Raw genomic sequence first — 24,001 nt, forward strand, 5'->3', positions numbered from 1 at the left:
ACAAAAAAATTACCAATGAACCATGCCTTTCCTGTTCTTCTACTGTCAGAGCCCTATTCCTTTCATCAGTGTGACCTTCAGAAGTCCTCCCTGGAAAGGCATAATACCTAAGGATATTCTAAGTCATGACTGGCCAGATCTCTCCTATCAGTTGACAACCAGCAGAGAACAAAGATCGTCTAGAGTGGGGCAGGCTGGGAGAAGCAGGGCTGACACATCTGACAGCTCCCAGCCCGTGCCTCACTCAGTGCTCTAGGGACTCTGCACTGGGGGTGGGGGTGGTGGTGGGCTCTCTGTGCCTGGGAACTTGAGCCCTGTCCCTCACTCATTTGAGTCCCAGTTCTGCCATGTAGCTGTAAGGGTGGTAGTTTAAAATTTTTTTTAAACCAACACTAAAATCAGATTTCATGTAAAAGTCTGAATTTTTCTTTTCTCTTGGAAACCTGGCAACTGTTACAACGTTGGACCCACATTCTCTCAGGGCCACAGTCAATGGTTGCTGCCCCCTCTAGGTGGCCGTGTTCTCTAGTTTGCCACAGTCCCCACCACTCCCTCTTATTACACCATCCTCCTTCACTCCATCACCTGCCTGGCCCTGCCCCAGTATGGGGCTCTCAAAGACCTTTCCAACAACCAGCTGTCTAGTTTCTCATGACATCACCACACCAGTGACCAGCTGCACTCTGAAGATCCACCTAGACCTCGTCAGGCCCTAGGATGGCCTTCTCTTAAACTGGAGTCCCTATCCTGGTTGGATTCAGCCCTAGTCCCCATGTGTGGTCTCTCTCTGACCTCCAGCCCTCAGCCCTCTCCTTTCTCTCGGTGACCTGGTGCCTTCTGGCCCTACATCCTTCTTTAAGCCGTGGTCAGTCAGCACTGCCGTAACCTCCAGAGCACCTCAGTGCCTGGCTTCCATAACCTGGAGATTCCTCCCCACCCCACTCCCACCTCCTGCCCCTGCCTCCTCACTGCTTCCTTACTTCAGGTCCTCCTCCCTGCAGTCCATTTTCTGTACCAGCGATTTTCAAAACGTCTGTTTTATCGAGGGTTCCTACCAGAATGATGTCACTGAGCATGTATCCCACACACTCACACACACACACACCTCACACATATATATTTATACATAAATTCATAGACATCAATCCCCTGTATGTACACACATTGGTTTAGAAAGTGTACACACACACATAAGTTTATAAATTACATATGGAGAGGCAGTATAATAGTGAACTGAACTGCTTAAGGGCCCAGGCTCTGGAGCTTTTTCTAAGTGGGTTTGAGTCCGACCTTTGTCACTTATACAAGTTGCTCTTTGTTCCCCTGTTTTCTCTTCTGTAAATTAGAGTTGACCCCAACAAGGTTGTTAAGAGGACCGTGAAGTGCTGGTCACAGTGCCGGGCATTAGAAAGCACCCAGTGAAGGTTAACTGCTATTGTTCCTGTCGTCACTGATATTCTGTCACGTGCAGTGCTGGGCCAGTTTTCAAAAACTTACATAAAATTTCAACTCAAGAGGATAAAGATTAGGCAGAAATATCCATTCTAGAGTTTCTTTCATGTGTTCATTGGACCCACATGAGGGTCATGGCCCAACTGCCATGTCAGGGGGACCGCCATGATGCAGATCTGAATTTTAAAATCCCTGTTGATTTCTCTATTAACTGTGGAATAAAATCCAGGCTCCACAAACTGGTATCCAAGGGTTCCCCTTGGCTATATCAATTAGGATGGTTTCAGCCACAAATATCAGAAAGCACACCTAGAATAGATTAAATAAGAAGGAAATCTGTCATCTCCCAAAATGGAATTTCCAGGATAGGGTAATTCAGGGTTTGGAAAGTGTTATCATCACCAGCCAACGATGCGTGCAAGAAACCAGAACCTTTCCAAGTTCCTGCCAAATCAGCACCCAAAGTTGGCTTTGTCCTACAGCTACATCACGGTCAGAGGGAGAAGAATGGGTCATGTGTTCTGGCTCCTCCTTCTTACGCACAGGGAAACTTTCCTAGGCACTCCCAACAGAATTCCCCCACTTCTTACTGGCAGATTTGAGGTACATCCCACTTTGAAACCAAAAATCGGCAAAGGGAATGGAATAGCCTCGATTGGTTTGGCCTGCTTGAAGTGAGGAGAAGAGTAGGTCCCCTGCCCTGTGGGGACAGGGTGGGTTCCTGTGTACAGTTGGGTTCCGTGGGGAAGGCTGGAAAGGGGCAGTGGTGCCACGCTGGCTCAGGGCTGCTGAGGCTCCAGTTCTGCAGCTCTGTCCAGTGGTGCTGGCTCTAGTCTCAGCAGCATGGTAGCCTCCAGCCTTCGACTGTCCCCTCCCTGTGCCTGCCTTCCCACCAGCTCCAAGTGAAGAGGCCTCCCATCATCCTTCCTGCCCCGTTTCACATAGGCAGTCTTTCACAGAGGTGCTGGCCCCACTGACGTTTCACCTTCACAGATGATGGGATATTTGCCATTTCCTTTTATCTTGTGTGTTGATCTGGTGTGTCCTTGGTTTGAATGTGAACTCCCTGAGAATAGAGGCTACACCTTTTTTTTTTTTTTTTTCCTGGAAAAGGTAGAATATTCATGTGGTTCAGGGTTCAAAAGGTTCACCAATGTGTGCAGGGACCAGGCTCCCCAGTCTACACAGAGGCAGCCAGTGGGCCCCAGTTGGTTGTGTTTTCTCCTAAAGATATTTTATGCATGTACAAACAAGTATCTGTATCTGTTCATCTGCTTCTGTATATTTTTCTCTTTTTTCAAGTTTTAGCACATACAGACTGTTGAATGCTTTGCTTTTTTCACTTTACAATATAGCTGTACAGTATATTCACTACACAATATGTTCCCTTTACAATATTCTTTATAGGTATATTAAGAGTTTCCTTTTTTTTTTAATGGTTGTTCAGTGTTCCATTATACCAGATACAATACAATATACCAGAATTTATTTAGCCATTTCCCTTCTTATGAGCTTTTTAAATTTAATTTAATAGTTTGCTATGGCTGCCGTAACAGTACCACAGCCTGGGTGGCTGAAATGTCAGAGACTTCTTTTCTCACAGTTCTGGAGGCTGGAAGTCCAAAATCAAGGTGCCCTCAGCGTCGGTTTCTCTTGAGGCCTCTCTCCTTGGTGTGCAGATGGCCACCTTCTCCCTGGTCATCCCTCTCTACATGTCTGCGTTCAAATTTCCTTTTCTTGTAAGGACACCGGTCATATTGGATTAAGACCTATCCTTATGACCTCATTTTAATTTAATGCCTTTTTAAAGGCCCAATTTGTTGGCAACAGATGCAGTCATATTCTGAGGTATGGGGTGGGTGAGGAGGGTTAGAACTTCATTTTGGGGGAGGGGGTATGATTCCGCTCATAACAACAACTTAAAATGGTATTACTAACAAAAGCTGCAGTGAATCATCTTGACGTTTCATACACACCTGAGTAAATGAGTAGGATAAATTGTTGCAAGTAGAAGTGCTGGGTCAAAAGATGCATGCATTTTCGACTTGGACAGATATCCCCAAATCACTTGCCCTGGAGGTGGGACCAGAGCAACAAAACTAGAAGCTGGTTCTTTGAAAGAATTAATAAGATCGATAAACCTCTGGTCAGACTTATCCAAAAGAAAAGGGAAAGGACCCTAATCAATAAAATCATGAATGAAAGGGAAGAGATCATGACTAACACCAAGGAAATAAAAACAATTATTAGAAATTATTACCAGCAACTATGTACCAACAAATTAAGCAACATGGAAGAAGTGGATGCCTTCCCAGAAACTTATAAACTACCAACTGAAGCAGGAAAAAATAGACAATCTGAACAGACCAATAACCAGCAAGGAAATTGAAACAGTAATCAAAACCTCCCAAGATACAAGAGTCCAGGGCCAGATGGCTTGCCAGTGGAATTCTACCAAACATTTAAAGGAGAATTAATACGTATTCTTCTGAAGCTGTTTCAAAGAATAGAAATGGAAGGAAAACTTCTAAACTTGTTCTATGAGGCCAGCATTACCCTGATCCCAAAACCAGGCAAAGACCCCATCAAAAAGGAGAATTACAAACCAATATTCCTGATGAACATGGATGTAAAAATACTCACGAAGATCCTAGCCAATAGGATCCAACAGTACATTTAAAGGATTATTCACCCCTACCAGGTGCGAGTTATTCCTGGAATGCAAGGGTGGTTCAACATTTGCAAATCAGCGTGATAGAGCACATTAATAAAAGAAAATTGAAAGTATGATCCTCTCAATTGATGCAGAAAAAGCATTTGACAAAATACAACATCTTTCTTGATTAAAACTCTTCAAAGTGTGGGGATAGAGGGAACATACCTCAATATCCCTCCACCACCAAAGGAAAATGCCTGTTTTCCAGCACTTGACAACATAGTTTATTATCAAATCCTTTGATCATTAACAATCCCATAGATGGAAAATTGCATTTCATTGTACACTCTATTAGTTTCTATTACTATGTAACACATCATCCCAAAATTTATCAGCTTAAAACAGCACTCACGTATTATCTCATGGGCGCTGTGGCAAGAATCCAGGTTAGCTGGTTTTCCTGCTTCCAGGCCTCTCAGCAGTCAAGATGTTAGGCCACAGCCGTGGCCTCTTCCCAGTGGGCTCACCCTCCCCCAGTGGGCTCACCCTCCCCCAGTGGAGGGATTCAGCTCCTGGCGGGTTGTGGGACTCAGGGCCTCAGTTCCTCACCGCCTGTTGCCCAGAGGCCACCTTCAGGACTTTCCCTGCTGGACGTGTCCAACATGGCAGCTTCATCAATGCGTGAGGTCCGAGAAGGAAACGGTCTGTTAGCAAGACACAAACCACTGCCTTTTACAACCTCACCACAGAAGAACATCTTTCCTCTTTTGGCTAGAGGCAAGTCACTAAGTTCAGCCTGTGTTCAAGGGGAGGGGATTACACCAAGTGTCAGTACACAGGGTATCAGGGGCCATTGTCGAGGTCCCTTGTGGTGTAGTTTGCATTTCTTACATTAACGAGTGAAGTTGAATATCTTTGGATATTTGCCTCTATTTTTTGCCCATATTTTTGTGGAGTGGTTATCCTTTTTCTTATTGATACCTAAGGGTTCTTTATATATAGGGAAATTGGCCCTTTAATTGTGATATGGATTACAAATATGTTTCTCATTTTTCTATTTATCTTTTGACTTTGCTTTTGATCCTGCATGTTTTTTTTTTTTTTAAATGTAGTGAGATTAATACTCTTTCTTTTAAGGCTCTGAGCCCGTGTCCTCCTTAGAAACAGAAGCTTCCTCTCGTATAGCTTTCCAGCCCCTTGGGTACCCACACAGGGCAGCATATTACAGGGTTTGGAAATGTGTTCATATGAAGAAGAAAGAACCCCATTCTTTGTGATGAGTCTGATCTCTTCGCATTACATATAGCAGAAGTTCAAACTGGTGGTCTCTGCAGAGTGGTCAGGAACCTTGGGCCCCATGGAAGTGGGTGGGGTAAAGAGGAGGGAGGGTCTGGCAGGGATGGTGCCTTAGCAGAGACACTCGGAGCAACCTAGAAAGGCAGGAGGGCAAGGGGCTGGCAGGAAGGGCGAAGCAAGGGGGTGGAGAGTTCTGTGAGGGAAGGGATTGGAGCCTGGACTGAGTGTCACAGGGGCTGAGGCCAGCCTGTTGCCTCCCCTTGGTGAGGGAAGATTCCCATCCTAGGGTTATGGAGGTGGTCGAACATAGGGCACCCAGCCCTGGAATGTTGAGAAATACCACAGGTTATTAATCACAGGGACTCCTAGCCTGAGAGGGGCCAGCAGATGCTGTGCAGGGCCCTCAGTAGGGAGTGCTTGGGAGCAGAGTGAACCTGCAGGGGCTGTGGGAGGCACTGTGTGGTATCAAAAGGGTGGGGGAGCCCCTGGTTTCTGTGGGAGGGTGTGACTGGCATGGTCACAGGATGGCAGGGAAGTAGAGTCCACTACTCAGGGATAAGAAGGCACCAGCCCTATGATAAGAAAGGCTGTGAGACAATTGCACTCCTAGGTATTTACCCCAAAGATACAAAAGTAGGGACCCGAAGGGGTACGTGCACCCCGATGTTTATAGCAGCAATGTCCACAATAGCCAAACTGTGGAAAGAGCCAAGATGTCCATCAACAGATGAATGGATAAAGAAGACGTGGATGGAACTGGAGGGTATTATGCTGAGCGAAATAAGTCAAACAGAGAAAGACATGTATCATATGACCTCACTGATATGAGGAATTCTTAATCTCAGGAAACAAACTGAGGGTTGCTGGAGTGGGGGGTGGGGTGGGAGGGATGGGGTGACTGGGTGATGGACACTGGGGAGGGTATGTGTTCTGGTAAGCGCTGTGAATTGTGCAAGACTGTTGAATCTCAGATCTGTACCTCTGAAACAAATAATGCAATATATGTTAAGAAAGAAAAAAAGAAGAAGAAGAATGTAGCAGGAGGGGAAGAATGAAGGGGGGGAAATCGGAGGGGGAGAAGAACCATGAGAGACAATGGACTCTGAAAAACAAACTGAGGGTTCTAGAGGGGAGGGAGGTGGGAGGATGGGTTAGCCTGGTGATGGGTATTGAGGAGGGCACATTCTGCATGGAGCACTGGGTGTTATGCACAAACAATGAATCATGGAACACTATATCTAAAACTAATGATGTAATGTATGGGGATTAACATAACAATAAAAATTAAAAAAAAAAAAAAGAAAGGCTGTGAGAACAGCGGGGTGGAACCTGTGGGTAGGCTACTCAGGACCATCCTGCTTTGCCCCCATGTCACAGTAGCACATCATACTGCTAGTTTTAGGCCTCACACCACATTGACCCTGGGATGCCTTGACACCAGTTTAAACCTTGGGACTGGGACTTCTAGGGAGCAGGCAAAGTGCCTCCCGAGCAAGTGAAGCAGCCTCTTGACCTGAAGGGAGAGGGTGAACTTGTAGGGGTTCCCCATTGCAGCCCATAAAGGCAGTGGAAGGGCCTGTTTTGGCAGTGCAGGGAGCATGTATCCCCAGGAGCATGAATCCAGATTAAAATCAATGCCAGATTAATCAACCTCCCACCCCCAGTGGGGCTCATTTGCTACCTTCTAGCTTAAATAGGAGTTTCTTGAGAAGAACAATGTGCCTCTCAATTGCACTGGCTGCAGGGGAGGTGGTAGTTTACTGCGTCCTTCCTGTAGAGCCAGCATTGTGTATCCTATGTATCGAGGAGGGCCTGGCCGTGGTCGGTAATGTTGGAACACCAAGGAGGACAAGCAGTGTCCCAGTGAGGCCTTGTCTGTGGCCTTACTACATGTGGAGACATCTATGACTTTGACCTATATTTGGGGTGTCTCTGAGACAAGAGTGTCCCAAGTTCTTCCTTACCCTGAAAGGAACAAGTCAGGCAGTGGCCCGGGAGTTTGTGAAAGGTGCAGGTGGAGACATTTGCTGGCCAGGGCATCCAGTGCTAAATGGCAGCCTAAAGTTTGGGACTTCTGCTGACTGTTGGGTGGGTTGTGTCCTTCATTAAGGACATAAACATTCCACTGAGCTCCGTCACATAGTACAGTGGTCATACCACCCATGAAGTGTACAGACACCATTGCTGTGCACTCAGTTGATGTCGTGGGGGCTCCCTACACAGCCCAGGGGACCAGGGGAGCAGTGACAAGGGACTGAGGCATTTGGCAAGGGGCTGAGGAAGAACAGGGGAGACCTCTTCCTGGAGGTGGCATATGCCGGGGGTCCCAGGTTTGATTCTATCCTGCATTGAGGAGGCCTCAATAGCTATGCCTCCCAAGGCTCAATGGGCAGCTGGGTATGGAGGGTCACAGGCCAGGGTCCGTGAAAGCCTCTCTTTCCAGGGGAGCCCAGTGTGTGGCCAGCAGTTGCTGCTTGGTTGGTGTTTTGTGTAGGCTAGGAAGGTATTTTCTTGCATCTGAAGGCCTTGGGCGCTGTGTGTCCATTATGGATATACGGTCTAGAGACCAGGAAGCATAAGAGGAGGTTGCTAAAGCTTTTTCAGTGAAGGAGTATTTGAGGGCACTGATGGGAATGCCTCTTGACTTTATTTATTTTTTTTAAAGATTTTATTTGAGAGAGAGAGAGAGAAAGAGCACAGAGAGAGAGGAAGAAGGAGAAGCAGACTCCCCACTGAGCAGAGAGCCCAATGCAGGGCTCCATCCCAGGACGCCGAGATCATGACCTGAGCCAAAGGCAAAAGCTTAACTGACTAAGCCACTCAGGTGCCCCATACCTGTTGACTTTAATTTGGACAGATTCTAGGGCCTTTTGTTGGAGGTGTCCATTCAAGGCAGGTGTCTTTGCAAGTGACAGCATAAATGGGCATAAGTAAAATGTGTAGATGAGCACTGTGTTGCCTCTGGATCTGAAAAGGATTAAATGATGTTGGGCTTGTATTAACAGTGTGTGTGCTGAGAGATCAGTCGCTGTTTTCTGACAGTGTCAAGGATGGAGTTGCTCTGGGTTTACCAAAATAATTTTCATGAATTTGCCAAGGTGGCTGGCTTTGCCTCCTACATGTGGAGTCATGGCCCATCCTCTCTTTATGAACTCCTTTCTGAGTATTTGGATGCCCTTAATGAATGTGTCACATGAGTCTCCCTGGAGGAAGACATCATAATGTAATACCGGACCTGTGCTCCTCGAGAAGGGTGCAAGCAGTTAAAATGTTGTCTGCAAAGATTGTGCATAGCAGAGCTGGTGAGGTACCCCGTGAGTAGCCTGGAAAAGTCTACTGTGTCTATTCAGAGTTGAAGGTTACCTGCACCTAAGAGGCTGTTGAGATAGGCATTGAATAGAACACATTAGCCAGATCTATAGTAGCAAAAGACTTAACGGCTGCTGATTGGGTGGAGTCAGTAATCTCAGTAACATTGGATGGGGGTCTCTGGATGGAACCAGAGCATTAAGGTTATGGTCATGCACTCTGAGGCACCTTATATTCTTTCCAGCTTTAAGAACAGGCCAAATTGGACCTTTAAAAGGAGGAGCAGTGGGGGTAATCACTCCTTCACCAAGTAGGTCTTGTATGATCCATTTCAATCCTTGAAGACCCTCTGTTAGTTTACACTGGACTGTGTTAACTATTTTAGCTCAGCAGAGGGGGGTGTTTCATGGGGTCTCATTTTTGCAATTTAATTTATATGTCAGACTAGGTGACAGGAGTGTCATAGAGCACTTGCATCTACCCCCCCCCCACCACCACCCAAAGGCACCTCCTGCCAGGACATGGCCACTTGGCAGTAGTCCTTGACTTGGTGACGGGAAGAGACGGCCGTGCCCAGGAGAGACAGTGAGTGGAACACGGAGCAGGCTAACGCACAAGCTGGCCAGCAGTTCGCGGCTCCATCCCAGGCAGCCCTGGCCATGTCAGCAGCTAGTTAGCAAAGAGCAGCTGGTGAAAGCTGACCAGGTTTGGGCTGTCCTATTTATGATGCCAACTATTGGAATCACCTCCTCCTCACTCCATTGGTGAGAGAGGGTTTCCCACCCTAGCATTATGGAGATGGCCCAAACACATGGCGACCCCAACACTGGACAAAGGAAATCACTGAGTTTATCAGTCACATATACTCACAGCCTGGGGGAGGAGGACACTGCCTACCACCCAGAGACACACAGGGTTGCGCTGGGGAGCAGAGTGAACTGCCAGGAGCTACGGGAGGCAGGCTTTGTAGTAACAATATGATAAGGTGCCCCTGGTTCCCATGGCAAAGCGTGGGCTGGCCGGAACTAAAACCCCCTACTCGGGAATAAGCAGAAACTGTGCCTGGTCCCCTTGATAAGGAGAGTTGCTTGACTAGAGGACCTTGTCTGTTAGAGCAGAGTAGGGAAGGGAAGTTGTAGTTAGACCATTTGAGGCCCTCCTGGTTTCACCAGATGTCAAGGCAGCAAATCATAATGATTTTAGGCCTTACACCACTCAACCTATCGAAGGCTGATTGGGTTTCTTTTTCTCTTTGTTTCTATGATTCTATTTATTTGTTCATTTGTTCACTCATTCATGCAACCCGTGTGTGTGTGTGTGTGTGTGTGTGTGAGAGAGAGAGAGACAGACAGACAGACAGAGCAGCACTGTCCTGGACACTATGGAGGACCCAACAGCAGGCCCCGCTCTCACGGCATCATAGTCAAGCAGGGAGGGACAGACAGCAGATGCATAAGTCAGTGTTAGACAGCAGAAAGGGCTCTGAAGACAAGCAGGCCAGCTGTGCCTCAGCCTCAGAGGGGGAGGCTGGAGGAGGCCTGAGGACTAGAGGCTGGAGTGAGGCCCGAGTGACATGAGGGAGCTGCCTAGAGAAACTGTGTGTGAGAACAGCTGGCCCTGGGTGGGAGGGCGTGCTCTGGATCCACGTGTTCACCTGTGGGTGGGGTTCTGCCAGCCACATAAGAAGCAGGAAATAAAGGAGAACCCCTCCTGTTATTGAAAATGTAATCGGCTTGATCTCTGAGACCTTAACAGGATGGGGAAGAATTCAGGTCTTTTAAGCATGACCATGTGGCTCAGAACCAGCCCAGGCTCAAGGTGACCGTGAAAGGAGTAAGAGGCCATTTGGAAGGTGTGCTGCTGGGAAGATAACCAGTTCCCACTAAAGAATCAGAAAGGAAAGCTAGGAACAGTGGTGTGCATTCCAAAGCCCTCTGCCACCCTCTGCAGGCCCTCCTAATTGTCCTACAAAGACATACCCCCTAAAAATTGAGGGGGTTGGAATAGATGAGGGATTCATGCTGTAGGCCTGGGGATCCTGATTCATTGGTCCGTCCCTGGGTCTGGGCTGCACGTTTCAGGTCGTTCTGCTGGCAGAATAGACTGAAAACCACTGATGCTGTCCCACCCCTCATGATTAGAAGTTAGAGGCCCACACGGGCAGGGACTTATTCAGGGTCACCCAGGAAACCACCTCATCCTTGACCCAGATTCTACCCTGCTGCCCAGCGCAGCCCCAGAATCTAGTTCAAGCTCTCTGAGATCTTCTACTATGCTACTGAACTGTTTTTAAAATCACATTGCTGATTTTCTGGATTATGACCCAATAAACCATGTTGACAGATTTTGTTCTCAAATAGCACAGGAAAGTAATTTTTTTCATGTAATGATATATTTTATTTATTTTTGGTGACAATTTATGTTTCGATGGTTATGAAAGCAAGTAATCACAATAGAATGTACAGAAAATTATAAAATAAAGGTCACTTTTAATTCTACCACTCAAAAGTAGCCACTTTTAGCATCTTGATGTATATCCTTCTGACCTTTTACTGCTTGTGTTCACTGCTCTGTGTGTGTGCGTTTATGTTAATTTCTCATTTGATTTTTTAAACAAATGAGAAACATTTTTGTAATGATTAAGAACTTGCTTAATTAAGAATCTCTTTCTGTGTGAAATTATGTAAATGATTGTCTGTTTCCATATCTTCTGTACTGATGAGAATGGTTCAAGGGCCCACTGTGTATAATTATACATTGTATTAGGATGTTTGACCAAATTCAGAACTATAAAGAAATTGCAGGAGTTGCTGAAATCAGAAGTGATCACTTGTTGGGGGCCCCTCCAGCTGGGTGCCGTGGGAGCAGTGTGATCAGTGGCCAGAGAAACCAGGCCAGCTCCAAGTGGTTCTGTTGTAAACCAATTAACTTCTGCAACTTCTTTCTCAAAAACATGCCATTTCTCTCTGCCTTCTGCTGGTTTAGACTCTTGTTTGAATACAGGGACTGATGGCGGGCAGCAGCAGATGGGGAAAAGGGCAAGGAGTGGACTGCAGGGAGGTTGGTGGAGGCAGTCTGCCCCAGAAGTCAGGGTCTTAGTCCCGCCTCTGATACTAACATGTGTGATGATCTTGGGTAAACCCTCTCAGGGCCTTCAATTTCTTTCTTTCTTTTTTTTTTAATTTAAATTCAGTTTAGCCAACATACTAGTTTTTGATGTAGTGTTCAATGATTCATTAGGTGTGTATAACACCCAGTGCTCATCACGACACGTGCCCTCCTTAATATCCATCACTCGGGTACCCCATCCCCCCAACACCCCTCCCTTCTGTAACCCTCAGTTTGGTTCCCAGAGTCCAGAGTCTCTCATGGTTTGTCTCCCTCTTTGATTTCTTACCATTCAGTTTTCCCTCCCTTTGCCTATGCTCCTCTGCGCTATTCCTTATGTTCCACATATGAGTGAAACCGTATGATAATTGTCTTTCTCTGACTTATTTCACTTAGTGTTATACCCTACAGTTCCATCCATGTCGATGCAAATGTTGGGTACTCATCCTTTCTGGTGGCTGAGTAGTATTCCATTGTATATATGGACCACATCTTCTTTATCCATTCATCTGTTGAAAGGCATCTCAGCTCTTTCCACAGTTTGGCTATTGTGGACATTGCTGCTATGAACACTGGGGTGCATATGGCCCTTCTTTTCACTACATCTGTGTCTTTGGGGTAAATACCCAGTAGTGCAGTTGCTGGGTTGTAGGGTAGCTCTATTTTTAACATCTTGAGGAACCTCCATACTGTTTTCCAGAGTGGCTGCACCAGCTTGCATTCCCACCAACAGTGTAAGAGGGTTCCACTTTCTCTGCATCCTTGCCAACATCTGTTGTTCCATGTCTTGTTAATTTTACCATTCTGACTGGTGTAAGGTGGTATCTCAGTGTGGTTTTGATTTGTATTTCCCTGATGGCTAGTGATGTGGAGCATTTTTTCATGTGCCTGTTGGGCCTTCGATTTCTCATTTGCAAAAACAGAAGGTTGTACTTCTTGGTGAACATCCTAGAGATATTTTTGCGAGTCTGGTGATGGATTGAAAGTGAAATGATTCAGCGTGAAAGGCCATTGAGAAGCACAGATGGCTACACAAGGGAGTGAAGCTCTTTCATTCATTCATTTATTTATTCACTTGCAGGTCTCAGTGCTATGTGTGGTTGGTTGGTCCTCATCTCTGCTCCCATTCCTTGGGTTTCCTTCAGAGCACTTATCACAGGTCATAATTACATTTTCATTTTTATGTTTGGCTGCCACACTGGAAGGCATGTGGAAAGCGTGTGTCTTTCAGCTAACATGTACCATGACACTTAGACCAAGAGTCTGGCAAATATCAGCCCCTCAGTACTAATTTCTGGAGTAAATGAATGAATGCTTTCCCCTGCTCTGAAGTTGCAGCAGTGAGTCAGCCAGATTCCAATCTCCAGAGGAGTGCACTCCAGGAGGGGAGAGTCAATGTGTGTGCATTTCATGCTGCCACTGAGCAAATGTGGGCTTGCCTTCAGAGGGGTTCAGAAAAAGAGCTTGGGAATTCTGGGGAAGATGTTAGGCTCCAGCCAGGAAACTGGGATGGCCTTAAAGATGAGAAGACACTTCAGTTGGCCCTGAGGTTTAGCAAGAGTTTGGCCTGAGCAGTGTGTGGAACCTGCAGGAGTATTGTGAACATAGGCATGGCCCACGTGAGGGTCCCGGGAAGTTCCTTCTAGGCTGTGTGGTGGATGACCATATTCTAGAAAGAGAGGGCTCAAATGGATGCTTTTCCCCCCAAAATTGTGAGGGACCTTGAATGTCTGGCCACAGAATCTCAACTTTTTCAGGTAATGAGTTGACAGCTAATGAGGGTATTTGGGCAAGCAGGTGACTTGGAGATGTAATATAAAATGTTAATGTGAAGAGCATATTACTTCTGGTGGACAGATGGGTTAGGAGGTAGTAAGGGCCCTGGTAAAGGTGGTGACCATGAGCTGGAGAGGAGGGGACAGACATGGGAGAGACGTGGGGACAAGCAGATTGGATGTGGGGTTGAGGTGGTCAGGGGATGGGTAATCAGAGTGGGTTTGGGGTTTCTGGCAGAACCATTCATTGAAGCAGGAGGCTAGGGAGAGGGGTGGGAAGGAATGATCATGGAAGACTGATCGAGTTACATGGGGGTTACACGGAGTCTGAAAGCTCAGGGGAGGCTTGGTAGTTGTTAGTTTATCTGAGATGAGAAAAGTAGAGTGGGGATGAGGCTCCCAGATGTCCCTGTTACCTATTGCTATGCAGCACACCTCACCCAAATTTGGTGACTTGTTTCAAGCCAGTCGTTCAATTTGATCATGAATCTGCAGTTTGGATAGGGCTCCGTGAGAATGGGTGTCTGCTCCGTTGCAGCATCTGCTGCTGTGGCTTCCACACATCGTACGCAATGCAGGGTAGCTCACTTACACGACATGACAGTTGCTCCTGGCTGTCACCTGGAATCACAGCTGGAACACCCATAGGGGGCCTCTCTGTGTGACCACTTGGGCTCCTCACAGTGTGGTATCTGGGTTTCAAGCATGAGCATCTCAGGAGATGGGAAGTGGAGACTTAGTTTCTCAAGAACCAGACTGGCATGGTGTCTCTTCCACTGTGTTCTACTGGGCCAGCAGTCACAAATCAAAGGGACGAATGTCCAAGAAGGGTAGAGCTCGTTATGTCTGGCTCCAAGGAGAGGCTTTAAAAATATCTGTTGAATGAATGAATAAATGAATTATGTGAGGACAGATGCAGAGAGAGGAATATCTGGGGCTTGAGGGAGATATTTTTTGGAGAAGTTTGGCTGGAGTTGGTGAGGAGGTGGATAGGCTTGAGGAAATCAGTAGGATCTAGATTGGTGAGGACCATGAACTCCAGGCTAAGGGGATGGAACCTGAGTGTGGGACATACTATCCAATAGAGGGGAACCAGCTAAGTTGCCTGAGAGGAACAGGAGCAGAAGTTGAGGCCCAGATCAAGGGCCTGGTCCGGGTTAAGTCCTCTTGGGTCAGTAGGTAAGTGTGCTTCTGACCTGGGGCTTCTTTTGGTTGTGGCCTTGATCCTTGTTCCAGCCAGCCCTCAGGCCTGCCATTCTGTCCCTGGTACCTGTGGAATGCACAGGGCACACCCAACAATAGAATCACAGGCAGTCAAAGGTAACGTCCCAGCCAACTCTCTGGGTTGGGGCAGTCAGCAGGCTATCAGGGTTGGTCTAACCTTTGTAGTGGATGAGAGTGGTGGGGTCCCTTTGGAAACATGTTTATAAGCCTTCTGGGCCCTTGAGAGAGAACAGGGCTGCATTTCCTCTGTGAACACAGCTTCTTCATATGGCCATGAGCCTTTGGACTCTGAAGTCAAGGTGATCGTAGGACATGGCTTCTTTCTTGGGTACCTGCAGCCCTCTCAACCTTGAGGAATGAACTCCTCAGGGGCCTGTAGGAGTGGGTCCTTTATGCTGAGATTTGTCCAGGCACTTCTCTGCCGAGTAGAAGCAGCCTGGGGTGCATAAGCAGAGGCAGGCAGGATTCTTTGCAGCCCTCACCAAGGCCAGGCCTCATGCGGCTCTGTCTCCCTGGGTCCAGCCCAAGCCATCGTGGACTGGATGCTGTCAAGGTCACTGGGAGAGACTGTGAGTCTCCTCATGACAGTCCTGCTGAGGGAGGTCCCAGCTGACACAGCAGCCACTCTCTGAGGAGAACCTGATCTGCAGGGAGTGGACGGACAGCAGGAGCTTGCCGAGGCCCCAGATGAGGCTCTGAGTCACACTGGCCTTTGTTTCTTGCTTGCTCTCGCCCTTGGTGGAGGGGCAGTCGGGGAGCCTTCCAGCACCTCAGGGCACTGGCAACATTACCTGTGTGGACCTCTTAGGAAACATATCCTGGTGTGGGTGAGGAGGACAGAGGACAGACTTGGACGTCTTGCTCCTGTGCATGTGGTTGGCAGCCTGACCATGGTGGTCACCCAGCTGAATCTGGAGTTTCGCTTCCAGGGCAAGAAGCTGCGAGGCTTCAGCTGTGAGCTTACCCGGTCCCCCCACGGGGTCTTCCCTGAGACTGTCTTCACTATCATTTGCCAGATCGTGGTGCCCATTCTACTCTCAGGCTTGGGCATGTTGACGGCGGGCCTGGTGATGAACATCATCCAAGTGCGTACTGGGCATATGATAACCAGCATGGGGCCCTGGGTGGAGGGAGTGGGGAGCCAGGCTCCCTGGGGATCACAGATAGATTGGGAGAGCCCTGAGCCTGGCCTGATGCCCAGGAGTCCCGGGCTCAGTGGTGCCAGCCAGAGGTCCCTCCAGAGGCCTCAGGTCTGAGATCCATAGAAGCTTCTGACGACCCTCTCCAAGGTCAGCCCACATGAACCATGTTAGCCTGGGGAGCTCAAACCATTTTCCTTCCAGGGAATGCAGGTTCATCAGGCAGGGCCTGGAGGGGTTCAGACTCTTTGCCATTTGCTCACTACGTGAGGGAATTCATTAGCCTCCCCTGCATCAGCTTCCCCACCTACAGACAGGGTTAACGAGTGCACCTACCTCACAGGGTTGTGAGAATGGGCGCCCGAGTATGCCTCATGCTGGGGCCCTGAGGGTGATGGGCACTGTTCCCTCCAGTCCCCAGAATCTCTGTCCAGAGCTCAGGCTGGGGTCCAGGCGGCGCGGGATGCGGCGGTCTCTCTTAGGTGGAGGCACATGTAGGGAGGCCCTTGAGCGAGAGCACACACTCTAGCATTCGCTTCTCCTGGTCTGTTTATGCTCAGGTAATGCTGTTTGAATCATTGAGGGTTTGCTTTGTCTGCCTAAACATTTTTATAGAATTAGTCTGTGATTCTAGACGATATACGTAAGTGAAGAAGAGAGGGTGCCCATAATCTTGGTCAACGTTGTGGTGTGTATCTGTCAAGAACGTATGGGATCATACTATATGATATGCTTTTTAGTCAGTGAAATTAAATTTAAATTTTGTTTTGCAGCCCATGGGGACATCCCAGCTAGTGTGTGCCTTCCTCAGTTGGACCCCACATCTCCTTCCTGATGGCTGCTCAGCCTTCCTGTGCACCTGTCTCTGAGTTGGAGAGGGGCAATCAGCACCCACCCTGTCCCCCAGTCTCTGGATGAGGCTCATGATGCCTCCTACTTAGCCTCTGCTTGCACGGCTCAGTGGATGGCACATTCACTGCTCCTGGGGCTAGAGCAGCCCATTGTGTACTGGCCAGTACTGTTAGAAAGCATTCATTTGTGGGACTGGCAACCTATATACCCATCTCTCCCACCTCAGAGCTTCAGCCCTTGGGCTTTTGTAGTAGTCTCTCACCCCTTCCCTAAGACCCTCCTGGGGATACTGGGGACAAACACTCTGCCCTGGGTCTCTCCTTTTTGACCTTCCATGACCTCCTCATGGAGCATGAGTTTGAGCCCCTCCACTACATTGCGTGTCCCTTAGTTGCTGCAGCCTGGGAGAATGCTGATCAGTCAGCTGGGGGATCTTGGCAGAGTCCAGAAGATTCGGTGGCATGTGGGGGGAAGACGGGCTCGGGATTGTGCCTGACCATTAGCAGTGGTGGTGCAGAAGGCCAGTCCAGGAGGAAGTCTACTGGAGGGCAGAACACCTTTCTGGACCTCTGTGTTAAGGTGCCATCTGGGAGGCTAGCATGCAACAAAAGGGGTGTCTTGGAAGGCAGGCCCAGAGCATACCGGGGGAAGGCTGTCTGCAAATCCAGGCCTTGAGCCATCCAGCTTTGGGAGGCCCGGCAGCTGGGAGAAACAGAAAAAACCCTGGAAGATACAACTCATTCCTTCTTCCCATTTGCAAACGTGCAGGGCCTCCCGGCTATGGTGAATTTCAAGGGCACCCAGGTTTGCTTGGCTCCTGCGTGTGCACCACCACCTCCCTGCTCACCGCTGCTCAGCGGTGCAGGAGGCAGCCTTGCCAGCACCATTCCACAGGGTAGTCCCACAACACAGGAGGGTGACCTGGCTCCATCTGTTCCCAGGCTGCCTCATGCCAGGGCCTCGGGTCTTATGAGCCTGCAGCAAGGATGACCACCTGGCAGGTGTGTCTCGTGGCTGTGCCTGGCACAGTGGGCTGGCCCCAAGGGCACTGGTCAGGTCCTGGCTTTACCTCCTCTAGATTTGGGGCCAGGGATCTGTTCTCTGTTTATGGGGTCTGGGTTCAGTCTATCGTTGGGCCCAGGGATTGAGGCCCAGTAAGTGGTCAGAGTATCAGTTCGTTGTTTTTGTTTTTTTTCAAAGAATTATCTTTCAGTTACACAAGGAAGGAAGGTATAAATGTTTCTCTTTTTTTATAAAGTAAGTATCGCAGTTGAGGTTAAGCCCTCAATCTCAGTTTATTCGTGGAGGAAGCCTCTATTATCAGGTCACGTGTGTCCTTCAGACCTTATCAGGGTGCACCCAGAGGCAATGACAGGGGTTTTAATTGTGTATGTGGTCTTTCTGCACTGAATCAGACATGAATTAGGATGTAGCCGTGCTCAGAGTAGGTGAGATGAATTCATTCATTCATCTGATTCCTCATTTCTTCACTCAGCATATTGTTTTGAAGGCTGTACCAGCTGCTCTGGGGCTCTGGGGGTGCAGCGGTGAGCAGAAGCAGGCCTGTCCCTGCCTTCCTGGCATTTGTAGCCTAGTGGGCGAGGCAGGCCCTCATCTGATCATCCCACAAACAAGTATCAGGGAGCAGAGGCAGTGAGCAGACGTTTGCCTGTGAAGAAAGAGGGATCAAAGAATCTGTAGTTAGCAGGACAGCTGGAGTTGGACCTTACAGGATAATATAATAGCTTCTAGGATGATGTGAGAGACAGCAAACATTCCAAGCAGAGGGATCAGTGTGTGCAGAGATACAGATGAATGACGTTTGCAAGGAGTGAGGAATGGGACCCGGCCATGGTCATGGGGGCAGGGTGCTGGACAGACAGTGAGGGGATCTGTCTGCTCTGCTCATGTTGTATGCTGAGTACAGAGGAGTTGTTTGGGTGTTGGTGAGCCCTCTGTGGCAGGGGATGCTGAGAGGGGGGTGTTATTTTTACTCTTGAGTCAGTGGGTACTCGGACTTGTGTGTCAGCTGAAAAGAAAGTGCTCGGGAGCAGGCCAGCTTGCTGGGGAGGTGGGAGGAGGCTTGGGGTAGACAATGCCAGCCTTAGGGGAGGCCAGAGCCCAGGGAGGAGGGCCCTGTCAGGAACTGGATAGCAGACTGACCTCTCTGGATGCGATGTGGTGCACTGATAGGACAGCTGCACAGGGGACTGGGGCTGGATGCTTCTGGAAGACCAGGAACTGCAGGAGGCTGCTGATGGTGGGAGTACCTCCTTGCCTGGTGACACAGTTTTCTTCTGAACTTTCAGGGGAGGGCAGACTCCTAACTCCATCAGAGCTGGGAATGGATTCTGAATGCCCCAGCTTTGCAGATAAGGTAAAAGGAGAAAGGAAGCCATCAGCCATGGGTGCTCTTTCTCCATCGAAGAACCTGAAGGAGGCGTGACCCCTTTCACTTCAGGCCCTGTAAGATGTTTTGTTGGGATGCTTTAGATGACTCTTCTGGGCCCCTACAGTAAGTGGGTTCATACATCTTCAGTTTCAGGGAACAGGGACCAGACGCCAGGCCTCCTGTCTGCTAGCTGACAAAGTAGGAGGATGTTTTAGGTCTAGAATTCTAAAACCAAGAGGAACCTTTAGTGTAGGGATCACATGTATCTATAGGGGCCAGAGAGGTAAATTAAGTCAGTAGGACCAGATGGGGTATTGAAAATTGATGGAGGGGGGCACAGGCAATCTAATTGCATATAAACAGGTAGAAATCATTTTCACTTCACAAACAAGTTTTTTCTCTTCCAGTTTTCTTAATGTATGTGCCCCTTTCATTCTTTTTTATTTTATCTTATCTTTATTTGAGATAGAGCGAGAGCGAGTGAGAGAGAAGAGGGAGATAGAGAGCACGAGGTGGGGAGGGGCAGAGGGAGAAGCAGGCTCCCCGCTGAGCGAGGAGCCCGACTCAGGGCTTGATCCCAGGACCCGGGGATCATGACGTGAGCCGAAGGCAGATGCTTAACCGACTGAGCCACCCAGGGGCCCTTTTTTTTCATTTTTAATTTTTTACATTTGATAGAGACCTGGATAGAGACATATTCTGTCTGTTTTGACAAATCCAGAGTCCGCACATGATGCTGTGGGGCCACTTGGCCGTGGTGTCTTGGGGCCACCTGGGAATCACTGTCCCTGGTAGAGCAGGGCCACTCCTCAGTCCCAGCTGGTCTTGCCGGCGCTCCCATTCATGAGGAATCTCCCAGCTTTGAAATCGGTGACTCGTTCCTGTGCTACAAACACATGGGCCACACTGGACACAGCGTGTTTGCAGACTGGACCCAACCAGTTGGCCTCGGACCCCAGCTTGCCCCCCAGTTTTCCCAGCTGCTGAAGGCCAGAGAAAGAAAGGAACTCTCCTGAGGCCACTAGTGCTGTTCACTGAATAGTATTCAGAAAATTTCATGGCTTCCTTATTCTATGTTTAATTTAAAGCCATTTAAGAAACTACTTAGTCTTACTCATGAGAAGTAACTTGCCACAACTTCTTTCAAGAAATTTTGAAGATGTGCCAATATGTGTATTTGAATTGATCTCCTTATTCTTTCCCCACCAGCACTGGCCCGTGTTTGTAGAGGTTAAAGACCTATTGACGTTGGTGCCACCCCTGGTGGGCCTGAAGGGGAACCTGGAAATGACGCTGGCGTCACGACTCTCCACAGCTGTAAGTAGATATCTGAGTGTCTGGGCCAGCTGCCCCCCAGGGATGGACCCATGGGCACCTCCCAAGCTCCCCTCATAGCTTGTTAGCTGGTGGGTTGGACTCTGGAAAAATGAGTGTAATGAGGTTCTGTTCTATCACGATGCTCCACCTGGTCACTCCTCCCAGTCTGCCATTCTGTTTTTCCATGGCCCAACTGGACTGCTGGCAAGGGCTGGGCCCAGCTCTGTGTGCCCTCAGTTTCTCCTCTAACCCAGTGTCAGGTGCTGCTCTGTGTCCCTGAGCCTGGCTCCACACATTCACGTAAAAGTTGTAATGAGCAATGCAGACTTCCTGGAGAGTTTGGGAGAGGAGACAGAGGATTTGAATCACCATGGCACCCACCTCTGTTGGAGGACTCTGTTCTCTAGAATGGCTCCTTGAATGCTCCGTCAGCAGAGCGGCTTCTCAGGGTTCTATAGCTCACACTATCCTCGCCTTGTTACTTGTGGCAGCCCTCCCAGCTCTCCTGGGAGCTGAAATTCTTTTATGCATAGTGGTCTCTCCCCTTTGTGAACCAGTGTGTGAACCAGGCCTGTGGCAAGAGGAGGTATGGTACAGGCAAGAGACTGAAAGAAGGGCAGTGTAGCTGGCATAGTGCTGCCTGGAGAGGTGGGTGAAGGGCAGTCAGCCTGACAGTGGCCCCTGAAGAGCCACATCCTAATCAGTCGGGCCTGTGCATGGTTCCCTATGTGGACAGGGTCTTTGCAGGTGTGGTTAAGTGAAGGACCTGGGAGATTATCCTGGATTATCCAGGTGGGCCCCAGTGTCATCACAAAGGACAGGGAAGTTTCAGAAGAAAAGGCCATGTGAGGGAAGCCAAGGCAGAGAAGATGCTATGCCATGGATTTGAAGATGGAGGAAGAGCCAGGAAAGGTAGCTCTACCTGCTGGAAAAGGTGAAGAAACAGATTCCTCCCTAGAGCTTCCAGAGGGAGTAAGGCCCTGTTGACACCTTGATTTTTGCCCCAGAAGACTCATTTCAGACTCGGCCTCCAGAACTGTAAGAGAATGCATTTCTGTTGTTTTAAGCCATGAAATTTGTGATAATTTGTTACAACAGTATTAGGGAATTAACAGGTAGGGCTGGATCATTTACAGACCCGTAAGGACATTGAAATGTTTTATTTTTTTTATTTTTATTTTTTTAAGATTTTATTTATTTATTTGAGAGAGAGAGAATGAAAGGGAGAGCACATGAGGGGGGAGAGTCAGAGGGAGAAGCAGACTCCCCGCTGAGCAGGGAGCCCGATGTGGGACTTGATCCCAGGACTCCAGGATCATGACCTGAGCCAAAGGCAGTCGCTTAACCAACTGAGCCACCCAGGCACCCCATTGAAATGTTTTAAGCAGCAGATAACATGATACAGACACACACACAAATGATTACATTGGTCAGTGTTTGAGAGGGAAAAAAATGTTGCTTGCAGCCTCTGCTGTGGTGTCATTTCAGGTGTTAGCATTTTTATTTCATAATGTTTAACTACATGTTAAACATTCTCTGCAATGATCAAATCTTCGTTGTAATTTGTTTTAAATACATAAAACATAGAGGGAAAACACACTAGTAGTATAATTCATTACAGCCATCTGTCCAAGGAGAATACCGTCATTATCATCACAGTAGAACCTTTGAAGGCACTCAACACCCATTCTGTATTTTTGTTTAAATCACTGTATTAGGGTATAAATTAATAAAATAAAAACTCACAAATTTTAAGCATATAGGTCAGTGACTTTTGACAGATCTGTGTCCCCGTGTAACTACCACCCCAGTTGAGATCTAAAACATTTCCATCTCCCCAGGAGATGTCTCCTCGTGCACTCAGCCCAGCCTCTCCCACCACTCCATCCTGGCAACCCTGATCCAGCTCCAGTCTCTATAGATAAGTTTTGTTTTCAACACACATTCATGATTTTTAAAAATACTCGTAGTGCAACTTGAAATAGAATAATTTTTCTGTATTGTTTTATATTTATTTTGTTTTATTTACATTGTTTTATTTTAGCTATATTGTTCTGGATGTTTTAGATATTGTAATAAGCCAAGAAAAGGAAGAAAGAGACTTGCATATTGGGAAGGAGGAGAAAAACTCATTATTTGCTATCGATATATTTGCCGTCTTGGAAAAATCTAAGCAAATCAGCTAGAAAACTATGAAACTAATAAGCTCAATAAAGTGACCTGGTTTCAAAATATCTAGATGAAATTAAAAAAATATATGTATTGACATACATAAATGTGTATCTATGTACTTGTGTACACACTAGAAATAATCATTTACAAAATACAGTCAGAAAAGAGGTATCTTTTAAAACATAAACTAATTTTAAAACATCTTCAGACTGAAGCCATAAATGTTCAGGACCTATACAAATAAAACAACAATACTTTACAAAGGGAAATATAAATTTGGAGAGAGATACGAAGTTCCAGAATGGGGAAAGTCAATGTAGTAAAGTTACCAATTTTCCCTGTTTTAGTTTATAAAGTTAATGCAGTTAGTATCAGTGTGCCAAAGGAGTTAGGAGAACAGTTGACAATATTATTTTTTTTATTTTTATTTTTTTTAAATTTAATTTAATTTTATTATGTTATGTTAGTCACCATACAGTACATCATTAGTTTTTGATGTAGTGTTCCATGATTCTTTGTTTTCGTGTAGCACCCAGTGCTCCATGCAATACATGCCCTCCTTAATACCTATCACCAGGCTAACCCATCCCCCCACCCCCTCCCCTCTAAAACCCCCAGTTTGTTTCTCAGAATCCATAGTCTCTCATGGTTCATCTGCCCCCTCCGATTCCCCCCCTTCATTTTTCCCTTCCTTCTCCTAATGTCTTCCATGCTATTCCTTATGTTCCACAAATAAGTGAAACCATATGATAATTGACTTTCTCTGCTTGACTTATTTCACTTAGCATAATCTCCTCCAGTCCCATCCATGTTGATGTAAAAGTTGGGTATTCATCCTTTCTGATGGCTGAGTAATATTCCATTGTATATATGAACCACAACTTCTTTATCCATTCATCTGTTGAAGGGCATCTCGGCTCTTTCCACAGTTTGGCTATTGCGGACATTGCTTCTGTGAACATTGGGGTGCATATGGCTCTTCTTTTCACTACATCTTTTCACTACATTGTCTTTGGGGTAAATACCCAGGAGTGCAAATGTTGGGTTATAGGGTAGCTCTATTTTTAACTTTTTGAGGAACCTCCACACTGTTTTTCAAAGTGGCTGTACCAGCTTGCATTCCCACCAACAGTGTAAGAGGGTTCCCCTTTCTCCATAACCTCTCCAACATTTGTTGTTTCTTGCCTTGTCCATTTTTGCCATTCTAACTGGTGTAAGGTGGTATCTCAGTGTGGTTTTGATTTGGATTTCCCTGATGGCTAATGATGATGAACATTTTTTCATGTGTCTGTTAGCCATTTGTATGTCT

General features: G+C 47.4%; 1 protein-coding gene across 5 annotated transcripts in view; it reads left to right on the plus strand.

The window, feature by feature from the left end:
- SLC41A3 (solute carrier family 41 member 3) overlaps window positions 1–24,001 on the plus strand; it is a 90,744-nt gene that overhangs the window by 11,927 nt on the left and 54,816 nt on the right. For 4 of the 5 annotated variants that reach the window (XM_032412082.1, XM_032412084.1, XM_032412085.1 and 1 more), the window contains exon 3: window positions 20,413–20,520. In XM_032412082.1, the coding sequence (XP_032267973.1) occupies window positions 20,413–20,520 (108 nt within the window). Of the gene's footprint in view, window positions 1–19,133; window positions 19,189–20,412; window positions 20,521–24,001 lie in introns of those variants that run through there. The other variant, XM_032412086.1, reaches the window with a different exon arrangement.

This window comes from Phoca vitulina, unplaced genomic scaffold (assembly GCF_004348235.1).
Source record: "Phoca vitulina isolate PV1807 unplaced genomic scaffold, GSC_HSeal_1.0 scaffold13, whole genome shotgun sequence".
Taxonomy (NCBI): domain Eukaryota; kingdom Metazoa; phylum Chordata; class Mammalia; order Carnivora; family Phocidae; genus Phoca; species Phoca vitulina.